Source organism: Neovison vison, chromosome 3, assembly GCF_020171115.1.
Source record: "Neovison vison isolate M4711 chromosome 3, ASM_NN_V1, whole genome shotgun sequence".
Taxonomy (NCBI): Eukaryota; Metazoa; Chordata; class Mammalia; order Carnivora; family Mustelidae; genus Neogale; species Neogale vison.
Window position 1 is genome coordinate 203,414,452 of NC_058093.1, and position 22,209 is coordinate 203,436,660.

A 22,209-nucleotide genomic window follows, 5' to 3' on the forward strand; every position below is an offset into this window, starting at 1 on the left:
CTCCGTTCCCAGGCCCATCATGGGTTCTCAGACCTCTCCCGGGCACCCTCCTCCCTTCCACAAGTGTTTGCTGACCCGAGTGGCCGGTGTCCCCGCCCCATGGGCCTCACCATGCCATGGAGAAGATGTTGAATAAAGCCAGTAAGAATGTTCCTAGGTGGATGCGGCGAGTGCAGAGGTGACCGGGTGGCAGGGAGGGGCAAGGCCAGGCTGCAGGGGACACAAGTGTGAGTGTACGTGCTGGGGCAGGGGGAGGGACCCCTGGAGCAGCTAGTGCAAAGGCTGTGCAGGGGGAGGGCTCCACCTGCCCATAGGAAGAGCAGCAAGAGGCAGGGGGCTGCCATGGGCAGGGTGGTGGGATTCGGGTGAGGCTCTCCTTTGGAAGCAGGTGGAGTTCTCAGCAGAGCAGGGCTGGATGGTGAGGAAGAGGCCTCTGCTTTCTCCCCAGGCCAGGCAGCTGGAAGGCCACAGGGGTGAGTGTGGGAGAGCTGGCCGCAAGCCAGGCACAGAAGGGCACAGGAGGCCCACCAGCTGGTCTGGGTCAGGCAGGCCCCGTCTATACCTGCCACGGCAGGACCCCTCGTGCGGGGTGTAATTAGCCAGTTGGCTTGATTGCGTTTGAGAGATTTCTGGAAATTGATTTTCAGGTTTCGGTTGGGCTACAGACAGCTAATTTCCTAGCACCCCTAGCCCCAGCACCATCCTCCCACGCTGGAGCCCAGCTGGCGTGAGCCACAGGGCTGTGGAGGGAGGCTGCTGTGGCCGGCAGCGTGGCCCCGGCTGGCCCCGGCATGGCCCGGACTGTGGTTATGGAAGGTTCCTTCACACCCGCGTCCGAGCTTCCATTCGCCTGATGCGGGCTCCCCTGGGTGGTTCCCCACAGGCTGCTTGGGCCTCCTCACAGCCCTGGGGCTGTAACCGGCGTTCCCAGGGCAAGAGCCAGGAGAAAGCATTGGTGGTGTGGCTCCTAGGCCGAGTAGTCATCAGACCCACCTGGATGCCAGCGGCTGGGCCGAGACCCTTTCCTCAGCAGGCGGCCCCCCTCCCCCCATGCGGGCTCAACACCCATTCACACGTGTTCCTGCCAGGGACCCGAGCTCCTGGCTCTGCACCTGCTTTCCCACCCTGGGTCCCCGGCCCCCCCACTTCTGGCGGGATGGGTGCGTACGGGCCACTTGTAGGTTTGTCCTTTGAGCCGCGCCCTGTGTGGCTGAAGTTGGGGGGTGCAGCATGAGCCGGGGTGGGCCCAGGTCCCACCAAGGGTTAGTGGCAGGAGGGTTGGTGGGCGGGTGCAGGGAAGCCCTGGCCAGCTGTCCTCCTTGAGGTGGCAGGGAGGCGCCTGGGGCGCCCCTAGCTGTCCCGAGACAGGCTCTCCAGTAGTGGCCCAGCACCCCCTGTCCCCAGCCACCCCTCTGAACAACACTGGGTGCTGGCAGGCCCCAAAGCCGGCTCTGTCTTTACGAGGCAGGTTTATGAATCCATTACCCTGCTCTTTGGGCCACTTCCGAGCGGCCATAATTTGTACAAAAGCAATAAAACCCAGTCAGCCTCTCCCTAGTGCGGCAGCTGCATTCTCCTCATGATCTCTGAGCACTGGGGCAGTCCTGAAGCCAGCTGCTGGGGACAGGGATGTGCTGCTCAGGGGACGGCAGGAACTTGCGGGGACTGCGGGGTGTGTCCCGAGCGTGGAGTCCTGACCTGTGATGCAGCCCCGGCCAGCCTGGCTCGTTGTCAGAAGGTCCCCTGCCCACCCACCCTTCACTCAGACCGCCTCCTAGGGCCCTGGGGTGCAGCCATGGCCCACCTCCGTCCCGCTGGTAGGACATGCAAGTCCTTCCCTGTGTCCCTGTCCCCCAGCACTTTGGCTGGGGGTGTCAGCTCCAGCCTGCCCGTACCGCCTCCTCCGGCTCGTAAGGCTGTGAACCTGGCCCTCGGATGCATCCAGGGGTGTGATCGCAGGGAAGCTGCCCCCAGTGTGCAGACAGACCAGCAGACCAGCTGGGTGGGCCCTTTGTTGCTCAGTCTGGAGATGTGGCATGGGGTGTGTGTGGGGGGGGGGCGTGACCTCAAGGGCCCCAAGCTGCAGCCCCTCCCCCACCCAGCAGCTGGGTTGCAGGTTCTTCCAGAAAGGGGGCAGGGCTGTGGATTGCTGTGTGTGCCTAGATAGAGCAAGACAGGACAGAGGATGAAAAGATAAACAGGTGACCTGACCTGCCCAGTGCTTTAGCCAGTGGCAAGTGCTGAGGAGAAGGATACACCAGGCAGAGGGGGTGCTGGTGTCCAGGAGGTTGCTAGTGTAGAGGGGTGTGGAAGGGGAGGGGTCTGGGGTGGAGGGGAGGGGTCTGGTGTAGAGGGGTGTTGAAGGGGAGGGGTCTGGGTGGAGGGGAGGGGTCTGGTGTAGAGGGGTGTAGAAGGGGAGGGGTCTGGTGTGGAGGGGAGGTTGCTGGTGTAGAGGGGTGTTGAAGGGGAGGGGTCTGGGGTGGAGGGGTAGAGGGGAGGGTGCTGGTGTGGAAGGGGAGAGGGGAGGGGTGCTGGTGTGGAGGGGAGAGGGGAGGGCCCCCCGCTGTGGAGGGCAGGGATGCCCCTTCTCCGGCGGACATTCTGTGTCAGCAGCTCTGCGGGCAGCTGTGTGTATCTGCAGGTTGGACCCGTCACATGGGCACATTTCTGAACCCCGTCTTTCTGCAGCTGTTCTGTACAGGTGGCCTGGTCCTTGTCCCCTTGCTCCGCTGTCCCAGGTAGCGGTCAGCCTGCCCAGGGCAGCTGTGCACCAGGCACAGCAGGATTGCTTGACCTCCCCTCCCAGGGTGCTGGGGACTCACCCTGCTGGCCAGAAGAGCTTTCCACGCCCACCCCTTTGCCCTGCCAGGTGCTGGAGGTGTGGGCGCCCCTGGAAGGAGGCACAGCTGTTGTCTTGTCCTACCCGCTGGTGGCCCCGCCCCACCCCCACTGGTGGGGCAGTGCCATGTGTGTGCTGGGGCGGCAGGCATCTGGCAGCCCCCACAGGTCCCAGTCAGGTCGGGCCAGCACAGACCAGGACAGCCGCGTGCCCCTCCCCACCCTGGGCCCCTGGGCCCCTGGGCCTTGGGCAGGGAAGGGTCCGCCAGGACGGCTGGGACCACACCCTGCTGCTGTCTGCAGAGGCGGAGCTCCGGGGCCCCAAGATAGGGGCTGGGGATAGGGCTGGGGAGCCAGAGGCCACTTGCCTGCCCCCCCCCTTTCACAATCCTCCCTTTGGAGAGGGACAGCTGGGCAAGGTCGGGCAAGGGTCTCGGTTGTACAGGAGGAGTGTGAGGCTGCCGTGGGGCTGGGGGCCTCGGTTTTCTCCGCCAGATGGCTGGATCCCAGAGAGAGGGGAGGACCATCCCCGTGTTTGCTGTTCCTGCACCACCCGCGTCATTGTACCCCCCAGCCACAGAGTGCACACACTGTGGAGCGCCATGTGTCTGTGACAGTGACAGCCTCAGCCTATGACTGTGACAGCCTCGGCACCACCGGCCCCAGGAGGGCCCCTTCCACTGTGGGTGGGAGCAGAGCAAATCTCTGGGTCTCTGCCCTAGCAGGCAGCAGTGGGAGAAAACAGAACCCATGGCGGCTGCTTTCTGGGTGCTGGCTGACAGGACGGGGGGTGCTGGGCACGAGTGCGCCCCATGGTCAGACAGGAGCCAGCCAGGGACATCAGGCCAAGGGCAGATTGGAGGTCAGGACTGAGTGGAAGAAGGAAGGGGCCACATGGAGGGGGAGGGGCCCAGCCAGCTCCCAGGGCCAAAAGGGAGGCGGGCTTCAGGTAAGGCTGATCCCAGCAGTCGAGGCACGTCCAGCTCATTGGCACTTCTCTGGGCAGGTCATTCGATGGGAGTTTTAGGGCGCTGTCAGCAAGAGGGGGTCTGGGTTCTGGGAGGCATGTGACATGCCGGGGCACCATCCTCCAGCTGGGAGCCTGGAGCCTTGGACTAGTTGTCCATGCCGTGGGGTCACACGGTTGTGTCCCCATGCCCTGTGCTGCCTCTCAGCCATCCCAGCAGGGCTTGCATTTAGTGGCGGGAGAGCATAGGTGCGGGACAAACCAGCTCGTCTCTGTGGCATTGTCCACCCATCTTTAAAGTCTCCCTGCCCCCATTATTTTATTTCAAACTGGCCACAGGCACGGGACAGAGTTCAGCGCAGTGCCACTGAGGGCAGGCAGCAGCCCCCTGCCGGCCCCGAGCCGCTGGCAGGAGAACGCCCCCAGCCGGGCAGCCACAGGGTGGGCCACGGATTTGGGTCCGCCTCGGTCACTTTGCAGGAACCGCCAGGAGAAGCCACCCAGATGCGCTCCCTGCCCCGCGCTCCTCTCCCTGGGCACAGGGCCCCTCCCCTTGCGCGCTCTGCAGGGGAGACCACTGAGCCAGCTGTGGGACGGTCGGTCGTCTTGTCCCGTCTCACCGCCCTGTGGACTCAGCTCTAGGGAACTGTGTCTCAGCAGCATCACCTGGGATCGCTTGGGAACCTCTGACTGGGGCAGCGTGAGCTGAGCCTCGGACAGCATGGTCGCCCCACAGGGTCCTCCTGGCTGGGCCCGCAAACTGTGTGAACCCCAGGAGGGGCTGTGGCGGCCACCATAGCCTCCTCGCGTTGCTGGTTCCTCCCCTGGAGCCTCCGGACGGGAGCCAGCCTGCAGCCCTGCTCCCCCCAGTGCTGCCCCCACCACAGGGACGCCTCCAAGGCGGCGGGGCAGCTGGTGCCCTCCATCCTGGCCTGGCCTGAGGTGTGGGCAGCCCCTGCTGTCCCTTTAGCGGGGGGAGTGGGGGGCTGGGGGGGTGTCGCTGGTCACTGGTCCCTGGGGCCTCCCACCTCTGCCAGCCCCTGGCCTGCCTTTCTCCGTTCTGAACACAGGCCTCCAGTCCAGGTGCCAGCCGGCTCGGCCTTCTTGCCCGGACCCTGTGTTGCTCTGCGGCGCCCAGGCCCCACCACTGGGAACGGCCCAGGGCGACTTAGTTCCGAGCCCAGGACTCCCGTCCCGCCAGGGGACCCAGCCACAGCCCTGGCCCCAGAGGCCAGATGCAGCCTCTCTGGACAGGCCCACAAGGAGCCCTTGTGACGGTGGCCACACGTGCCAGGAGCCAGAGCTGGAGGGCAGGCGTCGGGCCGGGTGCGGGGGCGGGCAGCAGGCCGGGATTCAATTATGCAGAACATGCAGGGCTGCGGGGCACAGGAGGTTAGGAATTAATGTTAACACTGTTCTGGTTAAGACTTTTTGTGTTCATAAATAATTCATAAGGCAGTTAGCGCTTTGGGTCTGACAACAGGAGAATATATTAATATAGTCGACTCCGCGAAAGGTCAGCCGCGGCGGCGGGGCTGCGGCCGTCTTTGATTCATTCGCTGAGACGGGCTCGTTAATTACTCCGGCCCAGCGAGGGCTGCGGGGCAGCCGCTAATGAGAAGGGAGCCTGCCGTCTGTGGGCGTGGAGGAAGGAATGGACCAGTGTCCTGTAAGGCCCCTGAGGCAGGAGCAGAGGGCCCCCACCTGCCCCCCTGAGGCTCGGGTAGGGCCGGCCGGCTCCAAAGAAGCCATCAGGGCCTCCTGGCTCAGGCGTGTCCCGGAGTGGCCATCCGCGGTCTCTGAGTACTTACCGAGCGCCTGCCACAGGTGAGGGGTGACTCCAGGCCCTGCAGTCTGAGGGTTGAAGAGAACCCAAAGTCCCCTCTCATGGGGGCCGTGGAAGGCAGGGCGGGTGGGAAGCAGGACAGAGGAGTAAACGTGTGCCCGTCGCAGCAAACGCGCATAGAGCGGAGGGAGCCGGAGGGGAGAACGCAGAGCGGCCATCAGGCTAGGGCCCGGGGTGCCCCTGAGTGCCCCTGGGGAGATGGCGCTCAGACAGGCCCAGGAGCGTGACCGTGCGGTGGGGGGAGGGAGTCCGAGCGTGTGTCCGTGTGAATGTGCAGGCATGTGCACGCGAGGGCTTCATGCAGGCAGGGGGTCGCCTTCTGTGTGGCCGGGAGCTGCTGGGGGGAACAGAGGGGCCCAGGGGCTGCCCCGGCTCTGTGGGTGTGGGCGTGGGTGTCTAAGCACAGCCAGCACCCAGGGCACCAGGCATCCATCCGTCCAGGCGTGTCCTCCATGCCTGCTGTTGCATGGTGCTCCCCAAGTTCCTCCTCCCTGGTAGGCGAACTCAGGTTGACCCACAGAGCAGTGCCCAGTTCTCCTTGATATCTTTGGTAACTGCAGCCAGAGAAGAGGAAAAGTCATTTTGTGTTTTGCACAGTGGTGCTGTGGGATGGCCATCACTGTGAAACCCAGACCTCCCTCGGAAGTGCCACCCCCTGGAGACCCCACAGCGGGAGCAGGAGGATAGCTCAGACCTCAGTGGTCAGAATCCACGTTGTCCCTCCATCCGTCCATGTGTTCATTCCCTGCGAGCTCCGTCTGGGTACCGTGTGCACCGTGCTAAGTCTTTCATCCATCCATCCATCTGTCCATCTGTTCGTGTCTTCATTCCCTGCGAGCTCTGTCTGGGTACCGTGTGCACCGTGCTGTCTTTCATCCATCCATCCATCCGTCCGTCTGTTCGTGTCTTCATTACCTGCGAGCTCTGTCTGGGTACTGTGTGCACCGTGCTAAGTCTTGTCTTTCATCCATCCATCTGTCCGTCCGTCAGTCCATGCATTCGTCCCCTGCCATCTCCCTCTGAGTACTGTGTGCACCGTGCTATGTCATCCATCCATCCGTCCGTCCGTCCATCCATGCGTTCCGTCCAGGGGCAGCAAGGCAGGTCCCATGGGCTAAGAAGTGAAAGGACCAGCATTACATTCCAGTCGTCGTGAGATTTGGAGAGTTAGAGGGATGGCTCCTTTCCTCCTGGCCTCCCCCGCCCTGATCAGTCACCGGACCTGCCCAGCACTCTGTGCCCTGGACTCTCCCCTCTGACGTAGCTTCATGCCATTGGCAGCTCCTAAGCTGCTGTGTTTCCGGCCCCGGTGCAGACTTGGCGTCTCAGGAGCACCAGACCCCATGCCGTGTCTCCATGCGCTTCCCTCAGAGACCGCTCTCCGCCCAAGTGCAGGAGGAGGCCTGGAGCGGGGTGGGGGTGGGGGGTAGGCACGCCAACCCACTTGTTTCACAGGGCCCGAAGAGCCCACTGGTCAGCTGTTGGACCATCCTTGTCTCTGTGAGGCGGCCCGTCCAGGGCTGTCAGAGCTCTAAACCATGGCCCGCCACTGCCCAGGTCTTGGGGGCCACCCCGAGATGCAGGCACTTGAGGCGGGGGGAACACAAGGGGGCGTGGGACGGAGCAGGAGAGTCATATGGCTTCTCTGGGCTGCTCTGGGGGACGCACGCCGGGGCGGGCAGGTACCAGCCCTATCTGTCCTTGCTGCCCCCACCTGGGAGAGGTGAGGATGCCACCTCCCTCCTCCAAGTGCACCTGCGTGGTTCCACCGCGCTTCTCCGCTCAGTGGGTCTCACTCACCCTCAGCCGGTGGAGGCCTTGCGCACTTGGGCTATTAGGGCTGCAGTAACTTAATTGCTCGTTAATTGGGTAATTAGTGCTTTGTTTTGCTTTAAAGCCTAAACACTCATAAAAAGTGAATTAGCTGAGTAAACAAGGGTGGGATTTTCAGGGTCCTCATCTAGCTATCGTGCATAATTAATCAGGCTCACTGTGACTTTCTGAGCCAGTGTGGCCTAGGGCCCTTTGCAGGGTGATCCTGGAGCCCCAGCCCTGTCCCAGCTGCCCTGAGGGAGTCCCTGGTGTGGGGTCCTGATCAGAAGGGCCAGACTGAGACTGGGTTTCAGACCCCATGCACCCACTCTTCTGGGTGGGCTCCCAACTACTCTGCCTCCGTTTCCCCACCCGTAAGCAGGTGGGTCGGTGGTGGGTCCTGAGTGGTATAGAAGTGACTCCAGGGAGCAAATGCGCCACCGGCCCCACACCCCACAGCCTGCCGGGCCTCCCGCCAGCTGGATGTGGGGCTCCCCTCTCCGGCCTGCCCTACGGTGTCAGGACTGCTGTCCCACACAACCACACCCCAGCTTCTCCCCGTTGCTGCCAGCAAATCCCTCACCTGCTGGGCCCCCGCTTCTTGTCCGTGGAGTCGGCAAACGCCCAGGTGAGTACTGGCGGGCCCGGCAGCTGCCCTGCGCTGTGCGCCCCATCCTTGCGGCCTGGCCCGGTGCTTCAGACACAAGCACCCAGCTGACCCCATGGCCGCCCCAGCCACAGACCAGACTGCAGCCCCCACCCCACCCCTGGCACCCCTGCCTGTGAGGTCCTGCGTCACTGCCCAGCATCTGAGGGTGGGGTGCTCTGACCAACAAGAGTGAAAAATGGCCTTCTCAGCCCAACTCCAGACCATGGGTGATGGGAGGCGGCTCCAGGCCCGGGGCTTCCTGGAGTCTGTTCGCGGCTCCTTTTTTAGCTGAATTGCTTACCGGGGCACGCGTTGGATATCCCGGGGGAGCGTTTACAGCACGATGGAAGGCGAGCACCTTGGGCCCTTCTCTTTGGGGGAGACGGGTGCCCACGCGGGCAGGCAGGGCAGCCACTCTCCTCCCCGAAGCTCTTCCGAGGCAGCAGCGCTGGGTAGAACGTTCATGAAACTGGAGCCGATGGGGCCATGGGAACCGTGAGCGTGGCCAGTGCTGCTGGGCCACATTCATAGGGACAGGTGACCCTGTGTCAGGTCACCTGGGTGCACACGTGCCCTGCACACACTGGGACACTGGGCAGGATGCCCTGGGGCAGAGCACACGTTGGGCAGGACGCCAGGCGCTTCCGTGAGCCGGGCCTCAGAGTATACCTTGACATGTCTCAGAACATGCACATCCGTGACGGGCCGGCTGGGCCTGCATGCACATGCGTGAGCCATGACAACGGCCCCGTGAAAACAGCCCACATCAACAGTTTGTGCCTCTTGAAACTCCCCGGGTGTCCCCAGGGCACACACCCCAGAGTGTGGCCTCAGCACCAACTGTCCAGCAGCTCACACCTTTCTGCCCCATGCTCAGGTGGGCTGCCTAGAATGTTCCGTGGCCTTCTAGCCCACGTTGACCGGGGGCCCTGCTGATTTGGTGTGCAGCAGCTCAGGGCTTTGTGGGTGGAGTGCTCTTCCAGAGTGAGCTTCAAGCCGGCGAGGAGGCAGGTCCTCCGCAGTCCCCGGGCAGCTCTGTGAGCCAGGCCTCCGCAGCAGACATCCCAGACTGCACGCTGCAGCGGGAGCGGGAACCTGGTCTGGGTCCAGAGCACCAGGCCATGGGCCGCCCCTCAGCCCTCTCTGACCCTGGATTGAGAGGGGTCACCTGAGTAGGAAGCTAGGGGGAGGCAGAAGCAGAGATGGGGCGGCTCGTAGTATCTTCCCTACGGCAGGGCCCAGGGTAGCCTCCGGCCCTCTCTGTCTCCATGGCCTGAGGGGGCCCGCAGTGGGCAGGACGGACCCTGCCCCTGCTCCCTGCTTCTCTCCTCCCCACTCCCCGGGGGCTCCTCTGGCCCAGGCCCAGGCCCAGATGCTAGAGCATCTGACGGGAGAAGTGGGCTCAGAGTCAAGGTCTCCCTGCCCATGAATTTTGCATGCCTTTGTTTGAGAGATGGGAGACAGGCAACCTCCACTAAGTACCACTGTGAAGCAGTAATTAGTGTTCACACTGAGAGAAGAAAAAGGTACGTTTCTGTTGCAGCTCAGTGACCGTGTTGATTTGTGTCTCCTAATCCCGGAGGGTGACAGGCAGCCCCCACCCAAGCAAGTGGCTGCCCCGGTTTCTGGAAGAGGCCCGGGGATGGAGGCTGAATTCCCCAGACCTCCGGTGCAGGTGCTCCTGGACCAGGCAGGGCACTGTCAGTGAGAGGCGTCTGTGTGCAGACCCTGTGGGGTTTGGATGCCTCCAAGAGCCGTTAAGTGATACAAGGGAAGAGGCTGAGGCAGAGGTAGTGATGCTGAAGATGATGCTGGTGATGGCAGTGAGGACGGTGATGGTGACGACCGTGATGGCGATGGTGGGGAGGACGGTGCCGGTGGTGATGATCATGCTGATGGCTGATGACGGTGATGAGGGTGATGATGAAGGTGGTGGTAGTGGTGGTGGTGACGAGGACGACGGTGGTGACGAGGGCGACGGTGACGGTGGTGACGAGGACGATGGTGGTGACGGTGGTGACGAGGACGACAGTGGTGACAGGGATGACGAGGACGACGGAGGTGATGGTGGTGACGAGGACGACGGTGGTGACGAGGACGATGATGGTGACGGTGGTGACGAGGACAACAGTGTTGACGGTGGTGACGAGGACGACGGTGACGGTGGTGACGAGGACGACAGTGGTGACGGTGGTGACGGGGATGACGAGGACGACAGAGGTGACGGTGGTGACGAGGACGACGGTGGTGACGGTGGTGACGAGGGTGACGGTGGTGACGAGGACGATGATGGTGACGGTGGTGACGAGGAACGACAGAGGTGACGGTGGTGACGAGGACGACAGTGGTGACGAGGATGACGGTGGTGATGGTGGTGATGAGGGCGACGGTGGTGACGATGACAACGGAGGTGACGGTGGTGACGAGGGCGACGGTGGTGACGAGGGCGACGGTGGTGACGAGGGCGACGGCGGTGACGGTGGCGACGAGGGCGACAGTGGTGACGGTGGTGACGAGGGCGACGAGGACGACGGTGGTGACGGTGGTGACGAGGGCGACGGTGGTGACGACGGCGACGGTGGTGACGAGGGCAACGGTGGTGACGAGGGCGACGGTGGTGACGGTGGTGACGGTGGTGACGAGGGCGATGGTAGTGACGAGGGCGACGGTGATGACGAGGGCGACGGTGGTGACGGTGGTGACGAGGGCGACGGTGGTGACGGTGGTGATGAGGGCGACGGTGGTGACGAGGGCGACGGTGGTGACGAGGACGACGGTGGTGATGAGGATGACGGTGGTGACGGTGGTGAAGAGGACGACGGTGGTGACAGTGGTGATGAGGGTGACGTGGGTAGCAGCGACAGTGAAGAAGTGATCGTCATGCTAACAGTCCTTCCAAGAGCGTACCCAGCACTGTCCTGGAGCTTTGCCTGTGTTCACTCATTGAAGCTGCACGACAGCCTGTGGCCGGGCTGTTGTCTGTGTTACAGAAGCATAAACTGAGGCATGGAGAGGTCAAGGGGCTTGCCCGAGGCTGCCTGGTGTGGGTGGCAACACGCACCCGGAGGATGTCTGCCCCTTTGCCCACGTTCTGGCCTCCCTACTGTGGCCAGCACCTGCACTTGGGGCCTCGAGTCTGTCCTCTGCTCCGTGGGCTCCCTGCTTGACCCGCACACACACCCCCAGGGTTGCCCCCCCACCCCGGGACCACCCAGCCCTGCTGGATCCCTTGAAGGTCACCTCTCTCAGGCAGTTCCTGTAAGACAGATGTGGCTCCTTTTCCCTCCTTGCCCTGATTAATTGCCTCATTCAGTTCCGACTCTATTGCAGTTAAACATTAATTCGGTAGGACTTAATGACGGGAACCTGTTTATGACGTGGCCTGTGCTGGCTGACAAGGGGGTGCTGTTGGTTCATGGCAGGGCCACGCATGCGCTCGCTGGGAAGCACCCTAACCCCTCCTTGATCGTCGGGTCATTAAGCTCTCCCTGTGATACGGAAAGCTGCGGGGAAAGGTGTAAAACAGCCAGCCTTGGGGTTCCAGGTGCCCGGTCCTGCCTGGCATACAAGGCCCCACCCTCCCGGCGGTTTGATGGGACTGTGGTTTCCGACGCAAGACCTAGGGCCGCTCACCACGCAGGAAGAGGCCCGGCTGGGGGCCTCTGGCGACTCTGCCAGCAGCTTGACTGCTCTGTGCCAGCTGCAGCGAGCAGGGCTCCTGGCATCCACCCCAGCCCCCCACACGCCAGGGCTCCCGTGGCAGAGTTGGGTCCCAGCTTCGCAGGACAGGACCATGTGCTGCCCGTGTTTTGGTGTGTCCAATCCCGCACCTCTCCCGTCCCGTCTCACAGGCTCCCCTCATCACCCTGGCGTACGCCTCCTCCTGGATTTCAGCCACCCTGCCCTCTCCCAGCTCCCCGGACCTGCTCGTGAGGGACTGGCCTGGCCTCTTGCCATCGCGTGGCAGGGACATGGGTGTGAGGACACCCCTCCCCACCAGGTCTCTGTCCCGGCCCTGCAGGGGGTCCACGGGGCTGTGGGAGTGGGACACTTGTTAGCCTCAGAAGACCCCCCCACAGCGTGCCTATCCCTCAGGGCCACTGCCAGCTGCAGCGGGTGGCTGGTAAAGCACGGGGCCCATCTGTACTACTCTGAACTTTGCCATTGAGTGCACCCCGGTCCTCACCCTGGGGCGCCAAGGGCAGAGCACCCCCTCCCTGCACTGGAGGACAGCAAGGCGCGCAGCTGACGGGGACCTGTCACCCTCCTGCGCGGCCTGGGAGGTGTATTTTCAGCGGTGGCATTCATCTGACACAACGTGCTGTAATTGCGGTTGCTAGGACGGGATCATTTTTCTTTATGTTCTTTTAGGGGGAAAATTGCTGTGGTTCTAGAAGAGCAGTCTTTCTTTTTAAAGCTCTGCCTGCTGAAAATGGAAAACAAAGATTTGTTTGCACGATCGCCGACCTTGCTTTCATTAACTGAGCTAACACGCCCAGTGGTTTCTAGCCAGGCCGCAGGAGCGCGGGAGGCACGGGTGCCTTCGGGAGCCCTCCCTGCGGGCGGTGCCTGTGGCTGCAGGCCTGGCCTGACCCCCTTGTCTGTCTGAGGGATCTGAGCCCCCCTCTGCCCCTTCAGTAGAGTCGGGGCTGCTGGCGCTGGGCTGCCGTGGCCCTGCCCAGAAGGCACCCTAGATCCCACCCACGGGCTCCCATCTGTGCCCATCACCCTGGAGGGCAAGCTCCTCACCTCTGCCTGGCCCACCCCTCAGAGCCTTTCACCGAGGGCCTCGCTGGCACTCCAACCTCCAGATCCCTTCTAGGCCCCCCAAGGCCCAATCACCCCGCGAGGCTCCACCCACAACCTGCCCTGCGACAGGGTGCTGACTCTCCTCTGTCTCTCTCCCCCCACAGTGTGACAGCGAGAGTGAAGGGGACGACAAGGTAAGCCCCCCATACCTCCTCCCAAGACCTCCCCCCACAGGGGTGCGGGACAAGTGGCCTCCTCACATGTCCTGGCCCCGTCCCTGCCAGGGATACCTGGGGGCGGGGGGGGGCACTGTGGGCGGGGCGGGGGGCATGTTGTGGATAAGTGCAACCCCCCACCTTCCAGGCTGGGGTCCGGAAACATCACAAGAAAACAGATTTCCTCTAATAGCAGCGGCGCCTTAGCACCTAATTACCCTCCTTTTCAGGAACAATGAAGTTCCCATTAACGCAGGATTTATGCGCTTGGAGTGTTTAGCTCAGGAAAAACCACAGCGCAGGCCTGCTGGGGTGGGGGGGCCTTGGTCCTGGTCATTTGCCGGCCCTCGTGTGTCCCATGGGGAGCAGGGAGGAGGCCACCCCCAAGCCCTCAGCCCAGCAGCTCTCTGTCCTTGGGGCCCCTGCTGTGTGCTTCCTGAGACCCTGGGGAGTGGGAACTAAGGCATAGAGAGGGTCAGGAGCCTACACAGCTGGCCCCTGCAGTCCTCCAGAACATGGGAACGGCACAGCTGCGAAGAGTGGCAGCTGCTGATGAGGCCGCCGGCAACGGCCGCGCCGAGGGCAGGTACCGACTGGGCGAGGAGGACCAGCGTCGAGGCCGGGGGCTAGAGTGTTCACCCCTGTGGTCTGCCGCGCACTGGCTTCCAGGCCGGTTTTGTGAAGGGGAACAAAGTCCCGTGGGGAGGTCTGTGCAGTGCACGACCCTGCTGCGCGGCCAGCTACTATGTCCCGGCCTGTCCCGGCCTGCGCTGGCGCTGTCTGAGGCCTGGCCGGCCGGATGGCCACCCTTGGCAGACGTACGTGAGCAAGTGTGGGAAGGGCTGGGACACTGCCTGGCAGGACAGGCCTGCAAAGGATGCCGAGGTGGGGGGGGGTTCGGGTGACCAACCTCAGAGCCTGGTGGAAGGGAGGACGGGAAGGGCCGGGGGGCTCATCCGTGGCAGGGGGAAGGGGCAGTGTGGATGGGTGAGGCCTGAGACCCGCCGTGCAAGGCAAGCCAGCCCAGAAGTCCTGCGCGGGGTCCTTACTGGGGTCTGGACCATTCAGGGAAGGTGGCCGGAGGGCGGACGGCTAGGAGTGAGCACTGCTGTCTGGGGTCCGGGGCGACGAAACTCAGCCGGCCACCCTCCCACCCCGCTCCCGCCAGCCCCTCTGCAGAGCGGTTGCTCCCCAGGCTCTCTGAGGAGTGAGACGAGGGGCCTCAGGAAGCTGCAGAGCTGACCCTGCGTCCCTCAGGCCCCGCCTTTCTATAAAACCACCTTGAGGGACGCGCTCTCTGAAGCCAGAGGTGCTGGAAGGGGGTTCAGAGGAAGGGGTTGCTGAGCCCCTGAGACTGCTGGCTGTCCCTGCCCAGGCCCCCTGGCCTGCCTTCCACAAAAGAAACCAAGCTGCTGCGCCCCAGGTGGGTTCCTTCCGGGCGTCACTGTCCTGACTCTGCCGCCAGGTTGCACTGTGCCCAGAATGATGGCTCGCTCCTCTCGGCCAGGAGCATTGACCCCAGCCCTCCAAGGGCCTCTGGGGCCCCGTGCAGCCAGGCCTCTTGGTCACTGCTGGCCCTGGCCTGCTTCACCCTCTACCTCTGAGCCTGCCCCTGCTACGAGAGTAGGGACTCTGGGCCGCGGAGACTGGGGGCGGAGAGGGCAGGCACCAGGGCCAGCTCAGACTGTGCCCCAGGAACAAGCAGTCACTTTGGACGTAGCCATCGATGCCCTGGACCAGGTGGCAGGCCACCACCAAGGGTAGCAGGGGCTGTCGCCGTGGCCTCCACTGCACTGACCCTGAATGGGGAGCCCCCAGGCCAGTCCTAAACAATGCTTGGGGACCAGCCTGGCCCAGCCTGGCAGAGGGACAAGGGGGACAGGTGTGCTCAGGAGGAGCTGACTCTGGATGGGTGCAGTGTGGAGTCTGGGACTCATGATTCTTGTGTTTCTGGCAATTCCCTGTGCACCCTGAGGGAAGAAGCCCTGCCCTGGAGAGTCTGGAGCGCTAGAGTCTGAGTCCCAGAGCCCCCTGCCCGGAGGGTCTGGCTGGGGTCTCTGCTAGAGCTCACTTCTCTGTTGCGCCACGCATAGCCACTTGGCCCAGATCCTTGTCCAGGCTGCCGCTGAGGCTTGTGGCTGTGGGTCCTGGAAGGAAGGCTGTGGCCAGAGTCAGCCTTCTACAGACTTGTGTGCTGGGCTGTGGCCACCGTGAGTGGTCTGCACAGGTGATGCGGTAGCCCAGCCCGGCATGGGACAGCCCTTGGCTCTGGGGCTCCAGAGGGCACAGGCCTCCTCCCTGGTCACCCAGGCTTGCCTCTCCCAGGAGTACCTGGGTCTTCTGAGACACTGGGGTGTGTCCCTGGGCAGCTTGGGATGGAGGCCAGAGGCCAGGCTAAGACCCCACACGATTGACCGTGGGGCAGCATGGGCTGGGCAGGTGGGCTTGGGCTGAGCCCCGAAGTCTGTGTGAATGTGGGGAGGAGCCCCGGAGAGGCTGCCTGGAGCAAGGGTTCCCTGAGGGGTAATTGGCCAACCACCACGGACCGGTTGTGCCTGGTCAGCACTGGCAGGGCCATGGTGCCTCACCAGGCTCTGTGTGGCTACCTGGGCTGCCATTCTGGATGCTGTGACTGCCCCCACTTGCCCTCCCCCCGCCCCCAGTGCCTCTTATCTTGGCACACAGCTAGATAACCTCTCCACTTGTCTGCTTACAAATCTGTCCCTGTCACATGCAGAGACCCATACTGCCTGCACAGTCAACTCCCAGCCCTCAGACCTGGCTTCCAAGGTACAGATGCCCACTCTCTCCACACGGCCCCACGCTGGTTAGAACAGCATTTGGCTGCTATGGTGGAAACTGAAATGAACTGGCTAAATAGAGGGGTTTGTATTTGTCACTGAGAAGCCCATGTGTGGGCCCCACAGGCTGGCATGGCCTGTCCATGGTCATCAGGTTCCTATCTTTCTGCTTGGCCATCCTTGGTATATGGCTTCCTTCCTCACCTCCTTAGCCCACAAAGGCACCTGTAGCACCAGCCATCTCATCTGCATTTCACCTCTCCACACCACTGATCATACAGAATGACTGATTCCCTGCATGGTGAGCCAGGGAGAATGTTGGTGCAAAATGTCCACTGGGGGCCAGAGCAGAGGGAGAGAGGGAGGGAGAGATCATGAGCTCAGAGGGGCTACATTATGTAAATCATAGCAGGAAGCTCAGGTTGGTTCCGAGTGCAGTGGGGAACTGCTATCTTAAGAGGTCCCTGTCCCTCCAGGCTGCATGGGGTCACTATACACCATGTCAGGTTGGACGGCAAGAGAGACTGGAGTTCCTTCTGCCTCCCTTCAGGCAGCCTGAGTTCCAGGGTAGTGGGTAGCTTCCTCCCAGCCCGTCAGGAAACAGGTGCAGCTCAGAGCAGTACCTGTCCACCCAGAGCTGCCGCTCTCCCTGTCCTCCCCCACCCCAGTCCAACTGACCTGCCACAGGGCAGGACCCCTCCCAGGAGCCTCTGCCCTCTACAGCCCCCACCGCCTCTCCCAGTGGCACAGCCAAGCAATGTCTTCCGCTCCTTCCAGGAGGAGCTGGTCAGGCGAGGAAGGCCACGTATCTCCACAGTATTTGCAGGATGGCAAAAGCCCTGATTTTAGAGCTCTAAGAACAGGGGAACGCGAGTAAGAGGCATCCCCCCACAGTGTGCCTTTCCCTGGGGCCCGGCCCGCGCTGTGCCTCCCAGACCTTCCGCCCTGGGGCACTTGTGTGCTACACAGAGTAGAGCTCCCCTTGTCCCCTTGCTTGCTGCGTGGCAGGCTGGAGACAGCGGGGCTGCTCGGGGCCCGTGGGGAGGCAGCTGGCCGTGCAGGTTGGGCAGCTCAGGGCCCGGGTCTGGGCGCTGGGGAGACCGTGGCAGGCAGGCCGTCCCCTCCCGGACGGGGCAGCGGGAAGACCCAGGCTCCGTCTCTTGCAACCTGTGTGCGCCTCCAGGACCGGCCACCTTCTAGATGCCACTGCCGGCCCATCCGCCTTCACCCGCTGGCCTGGGGCTCTGCCCCTAGCTGTAGGTGCAGACAGGCTGGGGACGGTCCATATCCAAGACACGGAAGCGCAGAGCCCAGCAGAGCCTGTCTACCCTGCAGCGGGGGTAGACCGCTGGGGCCGGGTTCCGACAGGCAGATAGGAAGAGCTCTCTGTCGTCGTCCCTCATGAAAGAGCGGGCCCCGCCCCATGGGCGCCCCGCCAGGCTCCGCAGGCCCCCCAGCCAGGCCCGCGCCCACCCTCCCCCCCCACGCTTGGGGCGCTGGCTGCTGGCGGGGAAGGCGGCCTGTGCTGCCAGAAGGCTGGGGAGCCAGGCAGCCAGATGGCCCCTCCGCAAGGCTGCGGTTGGTGTCTAACTGCTTTTTTATTGGAAAAATATGGGGTGAAAAATTGTGTGGGGCTCATTAGGCAGCCTCCTGGGCCTACACGGGCTGCCGTCTGCCCCAGTGGCCCGGCCAGGTGGCCGCTTGGCTAGTGCTTCTCGTTGCCCGTGGCCGCAGCGCTCCCTCAAGGGACGTCTGTCTGGCCAGCCCGTCTGTCAGGGCCTCTGCCAGCTCTGAGCTGCGGCTGGCCAGGAGGGGCCGGGGTCCCCTGGGGCACCAGCACACCCACGGCCGGCCCACAGCCTCTGGGCTTCACTTTGCTCTCTGCTAACTGCAGGCCCAGCGGTGCCTGTGGCCTGGGGTGAGCCCCTAGAAAACAGGTGGGGGGCCGCCTGAAATGAGGCGGGTGGCAGTCGCCCCTCCCCTTGGCCGCCCTTGCCCAGTCTGTGCCCTGTGTCTACACTGAACCCAGTCTGGCCCAGGCCCCTCAGTGCCTGGCTGAGGGCCTCCCTGCGCCTCTGTTTTCTCTCTGAAATGAGGCTTGTGAGGTCCTCTTCCTAGATCCCTGTGACCTATGAGGAGGGGACGCAGTGGTCCACACTCCCGGCCCTCTGGCCAGTAACCCTTACATTGCTGGACCGTGCTTGATCCCTCCTGGGTCAAGTAGGGCTGATACCAGGGCAGCGTTCAGTGTGTGTCCTGGGGGGCTAGGCCTTGCCCCTCCGGCCGGGCACCCCACCCCTACAGGAAGTCCTGCTGGCCGTGCAGCTCCCTGCTCACAGTGGGCTTCCCCACGGGTCTCTGCTTAACCCACTCCCAGGAACCCCTGCCCGAAGTCTGCAGGAGGCGCTCCTGACGTCAGGCTCACCTGACGTCCTGTCTCCGCAGGTCAGGTGCTGTGGGGACAGTGGTGCAGGGAGCTCCTTAGAGAAGCACAGAGCAGGTGCAGGGGGAGCCCTGTGGGCGTGTGGGGGCAGTGCAGCCGGGCAGCCCTCTGAGCCACGCCCTTTGGGGATGCTGAGCCCAGAGGGCACCTTCCCGTGGGTCTCTCCGAAGCAGGGCCCGGGCTCTTTGCACGCCGAGGGCCCAGACAGGCACTGGGTGTGGCCAGTGGTCCCAGCGAGGACCACCAGCTCACCTGGCTCCAGATGACCTTCCAGAGGGATCTCTGTCCTGCGGCCTGTTCTGAGCAAGGCCCCCCGTGATAGGCCCCCCCCAGGACTGGAGGCCCCAGGGAGGGCCAGGCTGTGGCAGCCCCGCAGAGAGGGTACAGCCGGCCCCGGGTGCAGGGGAGGGGATGGGATGAACACGTGCTGTGGCTCCAGACGCTCGCGTTTTATAGTTCTGGAGGTCTCGAGTCCGAGACAGGTGTCCCAGGGCCCAAACCAAGGTGTCAGCCTCGCTGCTCCTTCGGGAGAACATGTTGCCGACCTTGGCAGCTTCTGGGTCTCTGGGGCCTCTCCTCACGGCACCTCTGACCCTGACCCTCCTCCTCCCTCTTGTAAGGACCCCTGTGGTCACATTGGACCTACCGGGGCCCTCCAGGCTCACTGCCTCCTGGAGAGCTCCGTCTCTATGTCTGTAAATCCCTGGGCCCCTTGGGTGACGGACGTATTCTCGGGTTCTGAGGGTTAGGACTGGATGCTGTGAGGACCGCCATTCCCCCACCGTAGCGGAGGGCTAGTGCCCGGGTCTCAGGCACATGGCACACGGCGGACAGTGCTTTCTAGGACCAGGGGCCCAGAAGAAGCAGGTCAGGGGAGAGGGGTGAGGGAGGCCAGAGTGCTCTGGGCTGTAGGTGACTGTCACTTGCCTCACCGGAGGCTGACTGAGACGGAGCCTGGGGACTGTGGGTTTCCCCTGTGCAGGGATCCTGCAGCTGTAGGGCGCTCAGGCTCCACTGAGCCAGGCCAGGCCCCCAACACTCGAGGGCGTGTTCCCGGGGCCTTGCCTCCGTGGGTGCACACACAGCCCCAGCTGTGGCTGGCCGGGGCAGATGGAGGTGCTCCCCAGGGACAGGAAGTGGGGGCTGCTGTATTCAGTAGAAAGCAGAGGTGCTGGGGCCACTCGGCCTGCATGCCCCTTTCCAGCTCCGTGACACCCCAGAAAGTGTCGGGGCTGCCTGTCCCTCCTGTCCCCCAGCCAATGGCCCTTCCAGAACTAGCTGATCAGGACGTGGGGGTCGGGGTTTGGGGAAGCCCCCATGCCCACCCCCTGAAGGTTGTACCAGGCCTGACTGGGGTGGGGGCTTACAGAGAGGCTGCCTTTCTGGTGGGCTGCTCCCCTCTGTGCCTGGAGGGGGTCACAGCCCCTCAGACCCCACCTGCCCGGCTGAGCTCACAGGCCTTGCATGGGGGCCCCCATGGCAGATGGGAGCAGGCGGGCACCCCAGGGTCATTCAGGGCCAGGCATCAGGTGAGCACGCATAAGCCAGCAGATGCAGGGAGAGCCTGGAGACAAGCGGGGTAGGTGGGGCAGGGGTCCTTGCGGGGTCGAGACACTCCACCCTGACCCCCAGGTACCAAGCCTCTCTCCCCACTCAACCAACACTCAGTGCCTGCACACCCAGCTGGCCACTTGGAGGTCCCCCCAGCAGGATCTGGGGGATTGTCCCACTCGGTCCCACCCCACCCCCAGAGGGAGAGAGCTGAAGAGCCAGGCCTGCCTGCCCCCTCCATTAGAGCACCCACCTTAGGGGCACACACCGTCCCGCCCCCACACACGTGTGTTCACGCCCCACAGTGCTGTTACGTGTACATCTGCTCTGTGTACACACACATCCTTGAGAGAGGAAGAAGAGGCGGGGAGGACAGGGGAGAGGGAGGGCAGGGAGAGAGACTCCCGGGCAGGCTCCACACCCAGCACAGAGCTGGGTGCAGGGCTTGAGCTCACGACCCTGAGACCAGAAATCAGGAGTCACCCACCGAGGCGACCCGAGATCCTCACCACCCAGGCAACCCAAGGTCCTTATCTTCGTCAGCGCTGCGGAGACCCTAATCCCAGTATGGTCACATTCTGAGGTTCCGGGGGGCACATCTCCTGGGGCCACCACTCACCCAGTGTGGCACGCTGTCCCGACCTGCTGGTGTCCACCTCCTGGACGTCTCGAGCCACATGGCAGCCACGGCCACGGCGCTGAGGACTGCAGGTAGCCGGGGGCCACCTCCCCGGGGGCCAGCGGCCATCTGAGCCCTCTAGCTCAGCTCGGTGTCCTGGAACCACTGCTGCCCCGGTGCCGTCAGACCCTCCCTTGCAGGCTTGCAGCAGGGTTTTCTTGATTCTGTGAAATCCACTCTTGGGCAACATCTGTACTCCCGCCTCACCCTGCTTTGCCCTAAATCTGCATTTCCCAGTCGGCAAGGAGGCCGCACGGGCTGTTGGAAAAGGGTCTGACTTCACCCTCTGTCAGAATGGGCCTTGGGGGTCTTTCTGGCTTCGCTTCCCTCCCAGCACCATGTGCCGGTTAGCAAGGACCCTCCCTGGACCTGCCCCCACGCCCCCGCCTCAGCGGAGCCCGCCAGTCCACCCCCGTGGGAACCTTCCGTGCTAGGCCAGGAGAACGGGGGCCGGCCCTGGGCTGGGCAGTGAGGGACGAGAGGGCACTCAGGCCCGACACCCTGGCCCTCTCCTCTCCCCGAGACCGCTGAGACCCCTGGCCACGCTGCCTTCCCCCCACAGGGCTCTGTCCTTGGTCTCAGCAGGTGTTCTGGTCCTTCCTCATCTGCAGACTCTGCCTCCACTTACCCCAGAGAGGCAGCCTGGGTAGGGGGGCACCTCCCCCGGTGCTCCTGGGGTGACACACGGAGCTACCACGTTGAGTGTGTGTCCCCCTGGGAAGCCCCTGTGCTCCTGGCCACTGCCTGTTTGGCTCCAGAATTTGCACCTTGTCAGTCTTTCATGTCACAGTTGCCGGCCTTTGTAAACAGACAGCCGTGCCCTGGGCTCCCCCAGCTGGAGGGGGACACTGCGCCTGCAGGCAGCCTTGAGAACCATGTTTGACACAAAGACAGGCTTCCCTTGGGGTCTAGGGCTGCGGTGGGCGGGCCACATGGGCAGTGGGGCTGGGCTGGGGCCGCTCCCCCCGGACGACAGGTCTCCAGGCGCCTGCTGCCCGTGCTTGGACTGGCCCAGCAGAAGCACGCCGTCCCACCCCCGCTGGCTGTGCCAGGGGTAGGGTCTCTGGCCCGCTGGGGGAGAGTGGGTACAGTCTAGCCACCAGTCGGGCTCTCTCCTCTGGAAGAGGCACAGCAGAACACACCCCTGGGGGGGCCCGAAGGGTGCAGAGCTCGGTTAGTGAGGAGCACCCAACCTGGTGTACATCTGCCTCCGAGACTACGGGACCTGCCCAGGGTCGTGGAGAAAGGACAGAGCTGGGACTCCACCCGGCCCTGTGTCCACGGTCGTCCCCTCCCCCTGCTCCTTCCCTGCAGGCCCCTCTATGCCTCAGCCTCAAGCCCATGGCGGGCAAGAGTGAGAGCAGGGCCCCACCTAGGCCCCTGGCCAACCTCCCTCTACAGAGCTCCCGGCTCCTGCCACTCCACTGGAACAGCCCCATCTCCTCCGCAGGACAGGCCCGCCACCATGCTGCCTGGCTCATCCCAGCAGCTCCCAGCTAGGCCCACTGTTCCCCACCCTCCACCCCAGCCTTATGGTGGGTCAGACAGAGAGGGTCTTCAAGAGTCTCTCTCTTTCCTGCCTAAACCTGGACCCACTTCTTCTTGCTCAACATAAACACCCAGGCTCCCTCGAGGCCCTGCCAGGTTGCTCCTGCCTCA

General features: G+C 63.7%; 1 protein-coding gene across 6 annotated transcripts in view; it reads left to right on the forward strand.

The window, feature by feature from the left end:
• FBRSL1 (fibrosin like 1) overlaps positions 1-22,209 on the forward strand; it is a 78,480-nt gene that overhangs the window by 35,730 nt on the left and 20,541 nt on the right. For all 6 annotated transcript variants that reach the window (XM_044243582.1, XM_044243576.1, XM_044243579.1 and 3 more), the window contains exon 5: positions 13,026-13,055. In XM_044243582.1, coding sequence (XP_044099517.1) covers positions 13,026-13,055 — 30 coding nt within the window. The remainder of the gene's footprint in view (positions 1-13,025; positions 13,056-22,209) is intronic.